The sequence below is a fragment of the Cherax quadricarinatus genome, chromosome 18 (genome assembly GCF_038502225.1).
Source record: "Cherax quadricarinatus isolate ZL_2023a chromosome 18, ASM3850222v1, whole genome shotgun sequence".
Classification (NCBI taxonomy): Eukaryota; Metazoa; Arthropoda; class Malacostraca; order Decapoda; family Parastacidae; genus Cherax; species Cherax quadricarinatus.
In genome coordinates, this window is record NC_091309.1 from 25,358,818 (window position 1) to 25,375,078 (window position 16,261).

Here is a 16,261-nt window from a genome sequence, read left to right on the forward strand (position 1 = left end):
GGATGGAGAGGGGGGGAGATGGGATGGAGAGGGGGGGGGAGATGGGATGGAGAGGGGGGGGAGATGGGATGGAGAGGGGGGGGAGATGGGATGGAGAGGGGGGGGGAGATGGGATGGAGAGGGGGGGGAGATGGGATGGAGAGGGGGGGGAGATGGGATGGAGAGGGGGGGGGGAGAAAGGTAAGTCGATGTATTAAAGTGATGAGAGACTCAGAGATAATGTGATGAATGAAGGAGGATGATGAGGGAAGATGAAGAGGGAGGAGGATGAGGAGGGAAGATGAGGGAGGAGGATGAGGGAGGATGAGGAGGGAGGAGGATGTGGAGGGAGGATGAAGGAAGATGAAGAGGGAGGAGAATGAGGAGGGAGGATGAGGAGGGAGGATGAAGAGGGAGGAGGATGAGGGAGGAGGATGAGGGAGGATGAGGAGGAAAGATGAAGAGGGAGGAGGATGAGGAGGAAAGATGAAGAGGGAGGAGGATGAGAGAGGATGAGGAGGAAAGATGAAGAGGGAGGAGGATGAGAGAGGAGGGAGGGAGGATGAAGAGGGAGGAGGATGAGGAGAGAGGATGAGGAGGGAGGATGAGGGAAGATGAAGAGGATGAGGAGGGAAGATGAAGAGGGAGGAGGATGAGGAGGGATGAGGAGGGACTAGGATGAGGAGGGAGGATGAGGAGGAAGGAGGATGAGGAGGATGAGGAAGGAGGATGAAGGAGGATGAGGAGGGAGGATGAGGGAGGAGGATGAGGAGGGAGGAGGATGAGGAGGGAGGAGGATGAGGAGGGAGGAGGAGGAGGAGGGAGAGGGAGGACGAGGAGGGAGGACGAAGAGGGAGGATGATTAGGGAAGATGAGGAGGGAGGAGGGAGGATGATGAGGGAAGATGAGGAGGGAAGATGAGGAGGGAGGACGAGGAGGGAGGATGATGAGGGAGGATGAGGAGGAGGGAGGAGGATGAAGGACAAATTCAAGAGGACGGACAAGAAAAAAACAGGGAAGGAGACAGGAAGAAAAGTACAGTGAAGGGAGGTACAATGAAGGGAGAAAAGTAGTGAAGGAAAAGTACAGTGAAGGGAGGTACAATGAAGGAAAAGTACAGTGAAGGGAGGTACAATGAAGGAAAAGTACAGTGAAGGGAGGTACAATGAAGGAAAAGTACAGTGAAGTGAGGTACAATGAAGGAAGAAAAGTACAGTGAAGGGAGGTACAATGAAGGGAGAAAAGTACAGTGAAGGGAGGTACAATGAAGGGAGAAAAGTACAGTGAAGGGAAGTACAATGAAGGGAGAAAAGTACAGTGTAGGGAGGTACAATGAAGGAAAAGTACAGTGAAGGGAGGTACAATGAAGGAAAAGTACAGTGAAGGGAGGTACAATGAAGGAAAAGTACAGTGAAGGGAGGTACAATGAAGGAAAAGTACAGTGAAGGGAGGTACAATGAAGGGAGAAAAGTGCAGTGAAGGGAGGTACAATGAAAGGAGAAAAGTACAGTGAAGGGACGTACAATGAAAGGAGAAAAGTACATTGAAGGGACGTACAATGAAAGGAGAAAAGTACAGTGAAGGGAGGTACAATGAAAGGAGAAAAGTACAGTGAAGGGAGATACAATGAAAGGAGAAAAGTACAGTGAAGGGAGGTACAATGAAGGGAGAAAAGTACAGTGAAGGGAGGTACAATGAAGGAAAAGTACAGTGAAGGGAGGTACAATGGAGAAAAGTACAGTGAAGGGAGGTACAATGAAGGGAGAAAAGTGCAGTGAAGGGAGGTACAATGGAGGAAAGTACAGTGAAGGGAGGTACAATGAAAGGAGAAAAGTACAGTGAAGGGAGGTACAATGGAGGGAGGAGGGAGGTACAATGAAGGGAGAAAAGTACAGTGAAGGGGGAGGGGGGTACAATGAACGGAGGTACAATGAAGGGAGGAGGGAGGTACAATGAACGGAGGTACAATGAAGGGAGGAGAAAAATGCAGTGAAGGGAGGAGGGAGGTACAATGAAGGGAGGAGAAAAGTACAGTTTAGGGAGGAGGGAGATAAAATGGAGGGAGGTACAATGAAGGGACCAGGTACACTGGAGGGGGTATAATGAAGGAAGGTACAATGACGCAGAGGTACAATGGACGCACAATGAAGGGAAGAGGAAGGTGCAATCAAGGGAGAAGGGAAGTTCAATGAACGGATAAGAGAGGTACAATGAAGAGAGGAAGATACAATGGAGAGGTGCAATGAAGGGAGGAGAGAGGTACAATAATGATAGGAGAGGTACAATGAAGGGAGGGAGGCACAATGAAGGGAGGAGGAAGGTACAATGGAGAGAGGTACAGTGAAGTGAAGAGAGAGGTACAATGAACGGAAAAGTACAATGAAGGGAGGAGGGAGGTACAATGAAGGGAGGAAGGAAGGTACAGTGAAGGAAAGAGGTACAATGAAGAAGGAAGGTACAATGGAGGGGACAGGTACAATAAAAGGAGAGAGTGGTCCAGAAGACAAAATTTTCAGCATCACACTGGTGCAGGCAGCATGACAGTGGTGCAGGCAGCATGACAGTGGTGCAGGCAGCATCACACTGGTGGAGGCAGCATCACATTGGTGCAGGCAGCATCACAGTGGTGCAGGCAGCATCACAGTGGTGCAGGCAGCGTCACACTGGTGCAGGCATCACAGTGGTGTACGCAGCATCACAGTGGTGTACGCAGCATCACACTGGTGCAGACAGCATCACAGTGGTGCAGGCATCACAGTGGTGCAGGCAGCGTCACAGTGGCACAAGCAGCGTCACAGTGGTGCAGGCACCGTCACAGTGCACGCAGCATCACAGTGGTGCAGGCAGCATCAAATGGTGCAGGCAGCATCACACTGGTGTAGGCAGCATCACACTAGTGCAGGCAGCATCACACTGGTGCAGGCAGCATCACACTGGTGCAGACAGCATCACAGTGGTGCAGGCAGCATCACACTGGTGCAGGCAGCATCACACGTGTAGGCAGCATCACACTGGTGCAGGCAGCATCACACTATTGCAGGCAGCATCACACTTGTGCAGGCAGCATCACACTGGTGTAGGCAACATCACACTGGTGCAGGCAGCATCACACTGGTGTAGGCAGCATCACACTGGTGCAGGCAGCATCACACTGGTGCAGGCAGCATCACACTGGTGTAGGCAGCATCACACTGGTGCAGGCAGCATCACACTAGTGCAGGCAGCATCACACTAGTGCAGGCAGCATCACACTGGTGCAGGCAGCATCACACTGGTGCAGGCAGCATCACACTGGTGCAGGCAGCATCACAGTGGTGCAGGCAGCATCACAGTGGTGCAGGCAGCATCAAAGTGGTGCAGGCAGCATCACAGTGGTGCAGGCAGCATCACAGTGGTCCAGGCAGCATCACAGTGGTCCAGGCAGCATCACAGTGGTGCAGGCACCATCACAGTGGTGCAGGCAGCATCACACTGGTGCAGGCAGCATCACACTGGTGCAGGCAGCATCACACTGGTGCAGGCACCATCACACTGGTGCAGGCACCATCACACTGGTGCAGGCAGCATCACAGTGATACAGGCAGCATCACAGTGGTACAGGCAGCATCACACTGGTGCAGGCAGCATCACACTGGTGCAGGCAGCATCACACTGGTGCAGGCAGCATCACAGTGGTGCAGGCAGCATCACAGTGGTGCAGGCAGCATCAAAGTGGTGCAGGCAGCATCACAGTGGTGCAGGCAGCATCACAGTGGTGCAGGCACCATCACAGTGGTGCAGGCACCATCACAGTGGTGCAGGCACCATCACAGTGGTGCAGGCAGCATCACAGTGGTGCAGGCACCATCACAGTGGTGCAGGCAGCATCACACTGGTGCAGGCAGCATCACACTGGTGCAGGCAGCATCACACTGGTGCAGGCAGCATCACACTGGTGCAGGCACCATCACACTGGTGCAGGCAGCATCACAGTGGTACAGGCAGCATCACAGTGGTACAGGCAGCATCACACTGGTGCAGGCAGCATCACACTGGTGCAGGCAGCATCACACTGGTGCAGGCAGCATCACACTGGTGCAGGCAGCATCACACTGGTGCAGGCAGCATCACACTGGTGCAGGCAGCATCACACTGGTGCAGGCAGCATCACACTGGTGCAGGCAGCATCACACTGGTGCAGGCAGCATCACACTGGTGCAGGCAGCATCACAGTGGTGCAGGCAGCATCACAGTGGTGCAGGCAGCATCACAGTGGTGCAGGCAGCATCACAGTGGTGCAGGCAGCATCACAGTGGTGCAGGCAGCATCACACTGATGCAGGCAGCATCACAGTGGTGCAGGCAGCATCACAGTGGTGCAGGCAGCATCACACTGGTGCAGGCAGCAACACACTGGTGCAGGCAGCAACACAGTGGTGCAGGCAGCATCACACTGGTGCAGGCAGCATCACACTGGTGCAGGCAGCATCACAGTGGTGCAGGCAGCATCACACTGGTGCAGGCAGCATCACACTGGTGCAGGCAGCATCACACTGGTGCAGGCAGCAACACTCTGGTGCAGGCAGCAACACACTGGTGCAGGCAGCATTACACTGGTGCAGGCAGCAACACACTGGTGCAGGCAGCATCACACTGGTGCAGGCAGCATCACACTGGTGCAGGCAGCATCACACTGGTGCAGGCAGCAACACACTGGTGCAGGCAGCAACACACTGGTGCAGGCAGCAACACTGGTGCAGGCAGCAACACAAGACAGGTTTGTCGAGTTTAAAAACATTATAGAAAACGCGCCGCCACTCGTGGCAAAACGTTTTCTATAATAAATGTTGTAAAATGTACATAAATTGTTCCCATAGACAACACTGTTGTCACCAACAACAGTGTTGTCACCAACAAGTGTTGTCACCAACAACAGTGTTGTCACCAACAAGTGTTGTCACCAACAACAGTGTTGTCACCAACAAGTGTTGTCACCAACAACAGTGTTGTCACCAACAAGTGTTGTCACCAACAACAGTGTTGTCACCAACAACAGTGTTGTCACCAACAAGTGTCACCAACAACAGTGTTGTCACCAACAACAGTGTTGTCACCAACAACAGTATTGTCACCAACAACAGTGTTGTCACCAACAACAGTGTTGTCACCAACATTGTCACCAACAACAGTGTTGTCACCAACAACATTGTCACCAACAACACTGTTGTCACCAACAACATTGTCACCAACAACAGTGTTGTCACCAACAACAGTGTTGTCACCAAGAACAGTGTTGTCACCAAGAACAGTGTTGTCACCAAGAACAGTGTTGTCACCAAGAACAGTGTTGTCACCAAGAACAGTGTTGTCACCAACAAGTGTTGTCACCAACAAGTGTTGTCACAACACTGTAGAGTAGTAAGACTCTAAACTCATCGAAGGTATATCAGTGATAGTACTGGCCAAGATAACAGGGTGTCCAAACTCAGCATTCTTGCCCTGGGGGGCAAGACACGTGTGCAACACTGGGGGGCAAGACACGTGTGCAACACTGGGGGACAAGATACGTGCAACAATGGGGGAATGCAAGACACGTGTGCAACACTGGGGGACAAGATACGTGCAACACTGGGGGGCAAGATACGTGCAACACTGGGGGAGGGTGGAAGACACGTGTGCAACGCAACACTTGGGGGCAAGACACGTGTGCAACACTTGGGGGCAAGACACGTGTGCAACACTGGGGGACAAGATACGTGCAACAATGGGGGAATGGAAGACACGTGTGCAACACTGGGGGACAAGATACGTGCAACACTGGGGTGCAAGATACGTGTGCAACACTGGGGGGATGGAAGACACGTGTGCAACACTGGGGGAAAGATACGTGTGCAAAACTGGGGGTCAAGACACGTGTGCAACACTTGGGGCAAGATACGTGCAACACAGGGGGGGAAGACACGTATGCAACACGGGGGGGGGAACTCACGTGTGCAACATTTGGGGGAAGACAGGATACGTATGCAACACTTGGGTGTCCTCATCTGACGAAACGTTTCGGTGGAGAAATGTAAGTGTTGCAACATTGTTATTGCTTAAGTTGACGGTAATGACTACTGTTTATGACAGGATGTAAGAAAAAGAGGGCATGGAGGAGGGAAGAAGGAGGGGGCGAAAGGGAGAAAGGAGATGGAGGGAAGGGAGGTAAGATAGAAGTTAAAGAAGAAGGGAGTGAAGAAAGGAAAGGAGTGAAGGAGAGAGAGAGAGAGAGTGCAGGTAGGTAGGAAGGTAGGTAAGCATTATAAAGGTAACTATTATTTAAGTATCACCTGGTCAGCCATATATCCCGGGTGTGTAGAGTCAGGTACACTCAGCAGGAGGTCGAAGTTCTCCCCTCCCTGCAACAACATAAAACCAAACTCATAACAACTCAACAAATCATAAAGTTAACTGGGAGTTTCACACCTCCACGCCAGAAATTATAAATAATAAATTTTTCACACACAACAGATGCAGCCTGAGTAAATGGTTAGTGTACTAAGGAAGCTAAGAGTACTAAGAGTATCTTAATGGCAGTGCTTGTATACAAGATACTCTCTTAAAAACTGCTAAGTTAAATATTTCAATTATCATTAATAAATAATGAAAACCTGCTGGGAAATTATATATAATGCAAACTCAATCATTTTTACAGGAAAGTGAGAGTACGGTGACTGAGAGAACAACCAGCACTAGTGCACGACTCTCTCACACTCAGACTCTCTCTCTCACCCAGGTACTGTACCTCTCTCGCACACACACACCCAGACACTATACCTCTCTCTCACCCAGGCACTGTGCCTCTCTCACACACCCAGGCACTGTACCTCTCTCACACACCCAGACACTGTACCTCTCTCTCACCCAGGTACTGTGCCTCTCTCACACACACACCCAGACACTGTACCTCTCTCTCACCCAGGTACTGTGCCTCTCTCACACACACCCAGACACTGTACCTCTCTCTCACCCAGGTACTGTGCCTCTCTCACACACCCAGGCACTGTACCTCTCTCACACACCCAGGCACTGTACCTCTCTCTCACCCAGACACTGTGCCTCTCTCACACCCAGGCACTGTGCCTCTCTCACCCAGGTACTGTGCCTCTCTCACACACACCCAGACACTGTACCTCTCTCTCACCCAGGTACTGTGCCTCTCTCTCACACACCCAGACACTGTACCTCTCTCTCACCCAGGTACTGTGCCTCTCTCACACACACACCCAGACACTGTACCTCTCTCTCACCCAGGTACTGTGCCTCTCTCTCACACACACCCAGACACTGTACCTCTCTCTCACCCAGGTACTGTGCCTCTCTCACACACACACCCAGACACTGTACCTCTCTCTCACCCAGGTACTGTGCCTCTCTCACACACACACCCAGACACTGTACCTCTCTCTCACCCAGGTACTGTGCCTCTCTCTCACACACACCCAGACACTGTACCTCTCTCTCACCCAGGTACTGTGCCTCTCTCACACACACACCCAGACACTGTACCTCTCTCTCACCCAGGTACTGTGCCTCTCTCACACACACACCCAGACACTGTACCTCTCTCTCACCCAGGCACTGTGCCTCTCTCTCTCACACACCCAGACACTGTACCTCTCTCTCACCCAGGTACTGTGCCTCTCTCTCACACACACCCAGACACTGTACCTCTCTCTCACCCAGGTACTGTGCCTCTCACACACCCAGACACTGTACCTCTCTCTCACCCAGGTACTGTGCCTCTCTCTCACACACACCCAGACACTATACCTCTCTCTCACCCAGGCACTGTGCCTCTCTCTCACACACACCCAGACACTGTACCTCTCTCACCCAGGTACTGTGCCTCTCTCTCACACACACCCAGACACTGTACCTCTCTCACCCAGGCACTGTGCCTCTCTCACACACACACCCAGACACTGTACCTCTCTCACCCAGGCACTGTGCCTCTCTCTCACACACACCCAGACACTGTACCTCTCTCACCCAGGTACTGTGCCTCTCTCTCACACACACCCAGATACTATACCTCTCTCTCACCCAGGCACTGTGCCTCTCTCACACACTCAGGCACTGTGCCTCTCTCTCAACATTGTGCCTCTCACACACCCCGGACACTGACTCTCTCTCTCTCTCCCCCAGGCACTGTGCCTCTCTCTCACCTAGGCACTGTGCCTCTCTCACCCAGGCACTGTGTCTCTCTCTCACACACACCCAGGCAATGTGCCTCTCTCTCAACATTGTGCCTCTCTCTCACACACCCCGGACACTGTGCCTCTCTCACCCAGGCACTGTGCCTCTCTCACCCAAACACAGCGCCTCTCTCTCATCCAAACACAGTGCCTCTCTCACCCAGGCACAGCTTCACCAAGACTAACAACAATCACCTCTTACCCTAGTCTTCCCTCACATTAAAAACTTATTTATCTACGAGTGCAACAGAAAACGGACCACAACAAAACACAATGTACATCCAGTGACGCGAAATCATTACAAAAAAAAAAGTTCGAAAAAATAGGACACCTTTGTATTGCTAAAAGAAATTACAAAACGTAAGACATTGGTAAACATTATAAACACTCGAGTCATTGTTAACAAAGCATGAGATGATGAAATATAATGATGAAATACATGACGTAACAGTCCTCTTGCGTTATCAAGGTAGCACCTGCCTTGATGAAGAGTTCTCCAGCGTTATCAAGGTAGCACCTGCCTTGATGAAGAGCTCTCCAGCGTTATCAAGGTAGCACCTGCCTTGATGAAGAGTTCTCCAGCGTTATCAAGGTAGCACCTGCCTTGATGAAGAGTTCTCCAGCGTTATCAAGGTAGCACCTGCCTTGATGAAGAGCTCTCCAGCGTTATCAAGGTAGCACTTGCCTTGATGAAGAGCTCTCCAGCGTTATCAAGGTAGCACCTGCCTTGATGAAGAGCTCTCCAGCGTTATCAAGGTAGCACCTGCCTTGATGAAGAGTTCTCCAGCATTATCAAGGTAGCACCTGCCTTGATGAAGAGCTCTCCAGCGTTATCAAGGTAGCACCTGCCTTGATGAAGAGCTCTCCAGGATATCAAGGTAGCACCTGCCTTGATGAAGAGCTCTCTAGCGTTATCAAGGTAGCCCCTGCCTTGATAACGCTGGAGAGTATAGACAACGAGTAGATGCAACAAGGAATATTAATGAGGCGTCGACCCAACCTTTAGAAAACACAACTTAAATGCTGCCACTGTCAGGACAATGATAGACTGCAACACAACGGTGACAGAACAATGATAGGCTGCAACACAACATTAACAGAACAATGATAGGTTACAACAAAACATTAACAGAACAATGATAGGTTGCAACAAAACATTAACAGAACAATGAGAGGCTGCAACAAAACATTAACAGAACAATGATAGGCTGCAACAAAACGTTAACAGAACAATGATAGGCTGCAACAAAACGTTAACAGAACAATGAGAGGCTGCAACAAAACGTTAACAGAACAATGATAGGCTGCAACAAAACGTTAACAGAACAATGAGAGGCTGCAACAAAACGTTAACAGAACAATGATAGGCTGCAACAAAACGTTAACAGAACAATGAGAGGCTGCAACAAAACGTTAACAGAACAATGAGAGGCTGCAACAAAACGTTAACAGAACAATGAGAGGCTGCAACAAAACATTAAAAGAACAATGATAAGCTGCAACACAACAATAACAGAACAATGATAGGCTGCAACACAACATTAACAGAACAATGATAGGCTGCAACACAACATTAACAGAACAATGATAGGATGCAACACAATAACAGAACAATGATAGGCTGCAACACAACAGTAACAGAACAATGATAGGCTGCAACACAACAGTAACAGAACAATGATAGGCTGCAACACAATATTAACAAAACAATGATAGGCTGCAACACACCATTAACAAAACAATGATAGGTTGCAACACAATAACAGAACAATGATAGGCTGCAACAAAACATTAACAGAACAATGAGAGGCTGCAACACAACAATAACAGAACAATGATAGGCTGCAACACACCATTAACAAAACAATGATAGGTTGCAACACATCATTAACGAAACAATGATAGGCTGCAACACAACATTAACAGATCAATGATAGGTTGCAACACAACATTAACAGAACAATGATAGGCTGCAACACAACATTGATAGGTTGCAACACATTAACAGAACAATGACAGGCTGCAACAAACGGCGAACTTCAAATCACCTGCTGTTCTCTCGTTAAGAACATTGTTCTCAAGCCACGAGAGACATGACGGGTCGCTGTTATATCTCGTGGCTTGCCGTCGCTGAATTCGAAAATGTCAGTAGGTTTTCCAAACTGATTCTAGTTTGTGAGATACTGCACACCTACCGTCAATTATCAGGAGCTTAGCCATAACGCCGGTATATATATATATATATATATATATATATATATATATATATATATATATATATATATATATATATATATATATATATATATATATATATATATATATATATGGTGACAATTTGTATATACAGTTTTCATAAAGATTAAATTATTTAAATTATTTAATATTTATGGAAAGGAGTTGTATTAACAACGATCACTGACAATATTGTAACCTTGATTTTTTGTTTTGTTTTCGGATAAACAAGAGGTCTTCACGAAGAGTCTGCTAAAACAATATAAATGAATTTTGCTACATTTGTGGTGAACACTCTTTGTAAAAACAAAGAGAAAAATATCAGAGATTTTGTAAAACAAACTTATCTTGCTTATTTTGGAGTGGTGTTTGGAGACCAAGTGTTGGGCTCCCCATAACGGTCTGCAAATACTGTGTAGAATGCTTAACACAATGGTAAAATATACAAAAGAAAAGTTTAAACTTGGGAGTGTCTATGGTGCGGAGAACCGAAAAACCACCATAATGATTGTTATTTCTGTGTAGTGAATGTGAAAGGTTTCAATCGATACAATAAAATTAAGTGGGAATATGGTGACTTGTAGTGAGCAAGGATCACTGTGCCAGTGACGACGTTACCATACCAGTGTTTACAACACTGACCTTCCATTGTCAGATGTTGAACAAACTCAGGGTTTAGGATGTAACACAGGTGGTAACACTGGAAGTAAACATATCAACATCTCAGTAATTATCCCAAGAAAAACTTAAAGTATCTCTGAACTTTGTATACTGTAGAAGTTAAAATAACAGCTTATCGGACAAGACAGGTTGAACTCCTTCCTTACTTCAGCCAAGATGATCAACTATATACTGCAATAACATCTCTGGACTTCTTCGAATGGATCTCTAACACTAGTGATTGGAGATTAGTGACTGTTTATAAACAGTTCCACTAGAAGCTTGAAATGTATCTTACTGCACAATGGTAACCAATATTCATCTTCCAATTGTTCACTCAACAAAACTCTGCTGATGACCAACATAGAAGAAAATCGTACAACGTTTTTATATGTAATAATTAGTGGTATCTGAATAATCTTACTATGTTACTCTATTATACACAATATAGTGCTAATATATATTACACGATTTGACTTTTGATTATCTGGAAAATAATTTCAATTCCATTTGTAAGTTAGCCCCGCCTGATCAATATATTTTTCACATCTTTTTATATTTTAGAGTGGCATAGCAAACTTATCAAAAGCTAAATCCAATCAAGGAAAACCGATGACATATACGGAATCACCACCACAAACTGATCTTAAACTCACAGTAATATCATTGGCCAGAAAATGCGTGTTGGCCAGTGAATGTAAATAAATCATCTACATTTTAGCAGCGATATGCATATAAATAACAGAATTAATATTAACTAGAAATACAAATCATCGCAATTTTAAATCAAACTTCTACTTTAGGCAGCATTTAAAAGGCAAGAATTAAACCACCGCAAAATAGTGTGAGTGTACTCTGTGTAACGGCGAGGTGTTGTGGGCCAGCAGGCCGCCAACACCAACAGCCTGGTGGACATGAAAAGCTGGCCCAAGTCGGCTCGTGAGAGTAGGGGAATAACTGGCGAAACACGTCACAGGTCGGTCACAGGTACCTCATAATCTGAGTTAGGTTAGTGGAGTGAGAGACGAGTGAACGCAGAATTAACCGAGACAAACATTCTTGTTTAATAATATTCCACTTGGTGGCAGCAGGTGTCAGAAATATTACCAGTGGATAAGGACTTCATTTGCTGTTATTAACCCTGGTGGTTAATACCCCCAGGCCAAGCCAATATAGCCACGTCATCGAACTGGCTTATTTCCAATGGGGTCCTTTAATTCTCTGCCCCCTCCCCACAGGATGCTACCCACACCAGCCGGGTACTTGCTTCGCCCTAAATTGAACACTGGCAGCAGGTGGAAGGAAACATGCCTAACGTGCCCACTCGTTCGGAGATCGAACCCTGGTCCCTCAGCGTATGAGCTTGGCCGCTACCAAGTGAGCCACAAGAAAACTAGACCACCTAGGTTCTTATGGCTGCAGGATACAGGCAGGGATAGCCTGGGTGATCCAGGCGGTCACGGGGGGGGGGGAGAGAGAATAGTCTGTGAAACTGGTCACAGGTATAATGATCATCAAATACATGATTGTAATTATAATGAGCTATTTAATATTATTTAATATTCCTGGTGGGTGACTGTGTCACCCACCAGGAATATTAAAGTCTCACAGGACGCACTCTCTCTCTCTCTCTCTCCTTTTAGCAACATTAATAAAATCTTGAATAAATTCCACCCCTCCCTCCCTTCCTTCCTATAATATATATATATATATATATATATATATATATATATATATATATATATATATATATATATATATATATATATATATATATACATATATATATATATATATATATCGTGCCGAATAGGCAGAACTTGCGATCTTGGCTTAAATAGCAACGCTCATCTTGCCATATAAGACAAGTGAAAATTTGTGTATGCAATAATTTCGCCAAAATCATTCTGAACCTAACGAAAAAAATATATTTCACTGTGTTTGTTTAGTATTAAATTACTGTAAACAAATCTAAAATATATTTAGTTGGGTTAGGCTAAAATAAATTGTTCTTGTTATAATAAGGTTAGGTAAGTTTTCTAAGTTCCTTTTGGTGCAAAATTAAATTTTTTTACATTAACATCAATGAAAAAAATATATCTTTAAACGTATAAGAGAAAATTTTAGAAAGGACTTAATTTTAAATGAGTTCTTGCTAATTGACCAGTTTTACATATTCGGCACGACATTATATATATATATATATATATATATATATATATATATATATATATATATATATATATATATATATATATATATATATATATATATATATATATATATATATATATATATATATATATATATATATATATATATATATATATATATATATATATACACGCTCTTTCATACACTGGACTCTATAAAAAAGAATTTTTGACAAAAAACGCTGATACTAGAACTTCCATATTCACCTGTGAATCCGTGTTCATCGCCTGTATTCACTTGTGAATCCGTGTTCATCGCCTGTATTCACTTGTGAATCCGTGTTCACCGTGCGCATTCACCTGTGAATCCGTGTTCACCGTTCGTATTCACCTGTGAATCCGTGTTCACCGTTCATATTCACCTGTTCATATTCACGGTTATTTGTGTAAAACCTCTCACTTAAACACTTACACTATGGCTGCCTTAAGTGGTAAGAAGGTTGGAACAAGTGCACATCATCCTGGACGCATTACTTACAAGAGAACGCATTACTTACAAGAGAACGCATTACTTACAAGAGAACGCATTACTTACAAGAGGACACATTACTTACAAAATATACTCTGTACACTGTTCTTAACAATTTAAGTTAATTCCTGGAACTCGTTGATCAGCCTTCGTACACGTAGAGATATATCAGCCTTGAGTGTACGTATAGTGTTCACTACACGTACACTAGCACACAGGGAGATCACTATTTATGTACACCTTGACGCGTGAGGAGACACACGTGTGTAGTGGGTGATGAGGTGAAGCACCTGTGTGACGCACTCCACCTGACCTCACCTGGTACCTCACTCACCACCACCACTCCAATTATCCTAAACCCCCCAACCACCATCCCTCTCTCTCCCCTCTCTCTCTTTCTCTCCCTCTCGAACATAACTTCGCAAATTTGGTACATAACATACAGTTCACGTGTCTATATTATTTCTCTACCCTCAAGAAGAAAAAAAAAAGTATCCAAAGCCTTCAATTCTGAAGTTTAAACCTCTCTCCTCTACCCACTCTTAACTCTAAAAACTCTTATTCTCCACCACCAACTCTTACTCTCCTCTCTCCTGCTGCCTCTCACCCGCGGCTATCGTCACCCCAGCTGTCACGTACAGAAAGGACCACTTTACGGATAGTTAACATCACTCACACGTGATACACAGGTTAAACACATTAACTACACGTGAGAGAGAGAGAGAGAGAGAGAGAGAGAGATAGATAGAGAGAGAGAGAGAGAGAGAGAGAGAGAGAGAGAGAGAGAGAGAGAGAGAGAGAGAGAGAGAGAGAGAGAGAGAGAGAGGATTAGCGAGGGGGAGGGTGTAAACACAAGCCTGGAGGGTAAGCAGTCAATTAGATCCCCCAGGATTAACCCCCCGTGTGACCTGCTCCTCTGGGAACCCCCAGTACCAGGAGAGGTTGTAAAACCCACATGCTAGTAAAATATAAACACTACCTGGAGGTTGCATACCTGGGGGTGTTTCGGCCTATGACCAAGCTTTGGGAAAGCTTACTTTACAAGCGACACTCTCAGGGTGCGTTCTAAGCTCATTACAGGGTTGATAAAGTGTCCTCAACCACTCATCAACCAAACTACGTTTGGTGTCCTCAACCACTCATCAACCAAACTACGTTTGGTGTCCTCAACCACTCATCAACCAAACTACGTTTGGTGTCCTCAACCACTCATCAACCAAACTACGTTTGGTGTCCTCAACCACTCATCAACCAAACTACGTTTGGTGTCCTCAACCACTCATCAACCAAACTACGTTTGGTGTCCTCAACCACTCATCAACCAAACTACGTTTGGTGTCCTCAACCACTCATCAACCAAACTACGTTTGGTGTCCTCAACCACTCATCAACCAAACTACGTTTGGTGTCCTCAACCACTCATCAACCAAACTACGTTTGGTGTCCTCAACCACTCATCAACCAAACTACGTTTGGTGTCCTCAACCACTCATCAACCAAACTACGTTTGGTGTCCTCAACCACTCATCAACCAAACTACGTTTGGTGTCCTCAACCACTCATCAACCAAACTACGTTTGGTGTCCTCAACCACTCATCAACCAAACTACGTTTGGTGTCCTCAACCACTCATCAACCAAACTACGTTTGGTGTCCTCAACCACTCATCAACCAAACTACGTTTGGTGTCCTCAACCACTCATCAACCAAACTACGTTTGGTGTCCTCAACCACTCATCAACCAAACTACGTTTGGTGTCCTCAACCACTCATCAACCAAACTACGTTTGGTGTCCTCAACCACTCATCAACCAAACTACGTTTGGTGTCCTCAACCACTCATCAACCAAACTACGTTTGGTGTCCTCAACCACTCATCAACCAAACTACGTTTGGTGTCCTCAACCACTCATCAACCAAACTACGTTTGGTGTCCTCAACCACTCATCAACCAAACTACGTTTGGTGTCCTCAACCACTCATCAACCAAACTACGTTTGGTGTCCTCAACCACTCATCAACCAAACTACGTTTGGTGTCCTCAACCACTCATCAACCAAACTACGTTTGGTGTCCTCAACCACTCATCAACCAAACTACGTTTGGTGTCCTCAACCACTCATCAACCAAACTACGTTTGGTGTCCTCAACCACTCATCAACCAAACTACGTTTGGTGTCCTCAACCACTCATCAACCAAACTACGTTTGGTGTCCTCAACCACTCATCAACCAAACTACGTTTGGTGTCCTCAACCACTCATCAACCAAACTACGTTTGGTGTCCTCAACCACTCATCAACCAAACTACGTTTGGTGTCCTCAACCACTCATCAACCAAACTACGTTTGGTGTCCTCAACCACTCATCAACCTTTCACTGCCGTGAATATGACAAAATATGAAATTCGTCAAGGCGAGTGTTGATACGCCTCTCTGGCAGTGACAGATGCAATCATGCAACAAAACAGTGCCGGTTCTAACAACAGTGC

At 46.1% G+C, this 16,261-nt stretch overlaps 1 protein-coding gene across 4 annotated transcripts in view; it reads right to left on the reverse strand.

Moving 5' to 3' along the window:
• LOC128689455 (TOX high mobility group box family member 3) overlaps positions 1-16,261 on the reverse strand; it is a 474,930-nt gene that overhangs the window by 168,514 nt on the left and 290,155 nt on the right. For 2 of the 4 annotated variants that reach the window (XM_053777775.2, XM_070086354.1), the window contains exon 2: positions 6,287-6,355. In XM_053777775.2, the coding sequence (XP_053633750.1) occupies positions 6,287-6,298 (12 nt within the window). In that variant the 5' untranslated portion in view covers positions 6,299-6,355. Of the gene's footprint in view, positions 1-6,286; positions 6,356-13,509; positions 13,543-13,856; positions 14,013-16,261 lie in introns of those variants that run through there. The other 2 variants (XM_053777776.2, XM_053777774.1) reach the window with 2 other exon arrangements.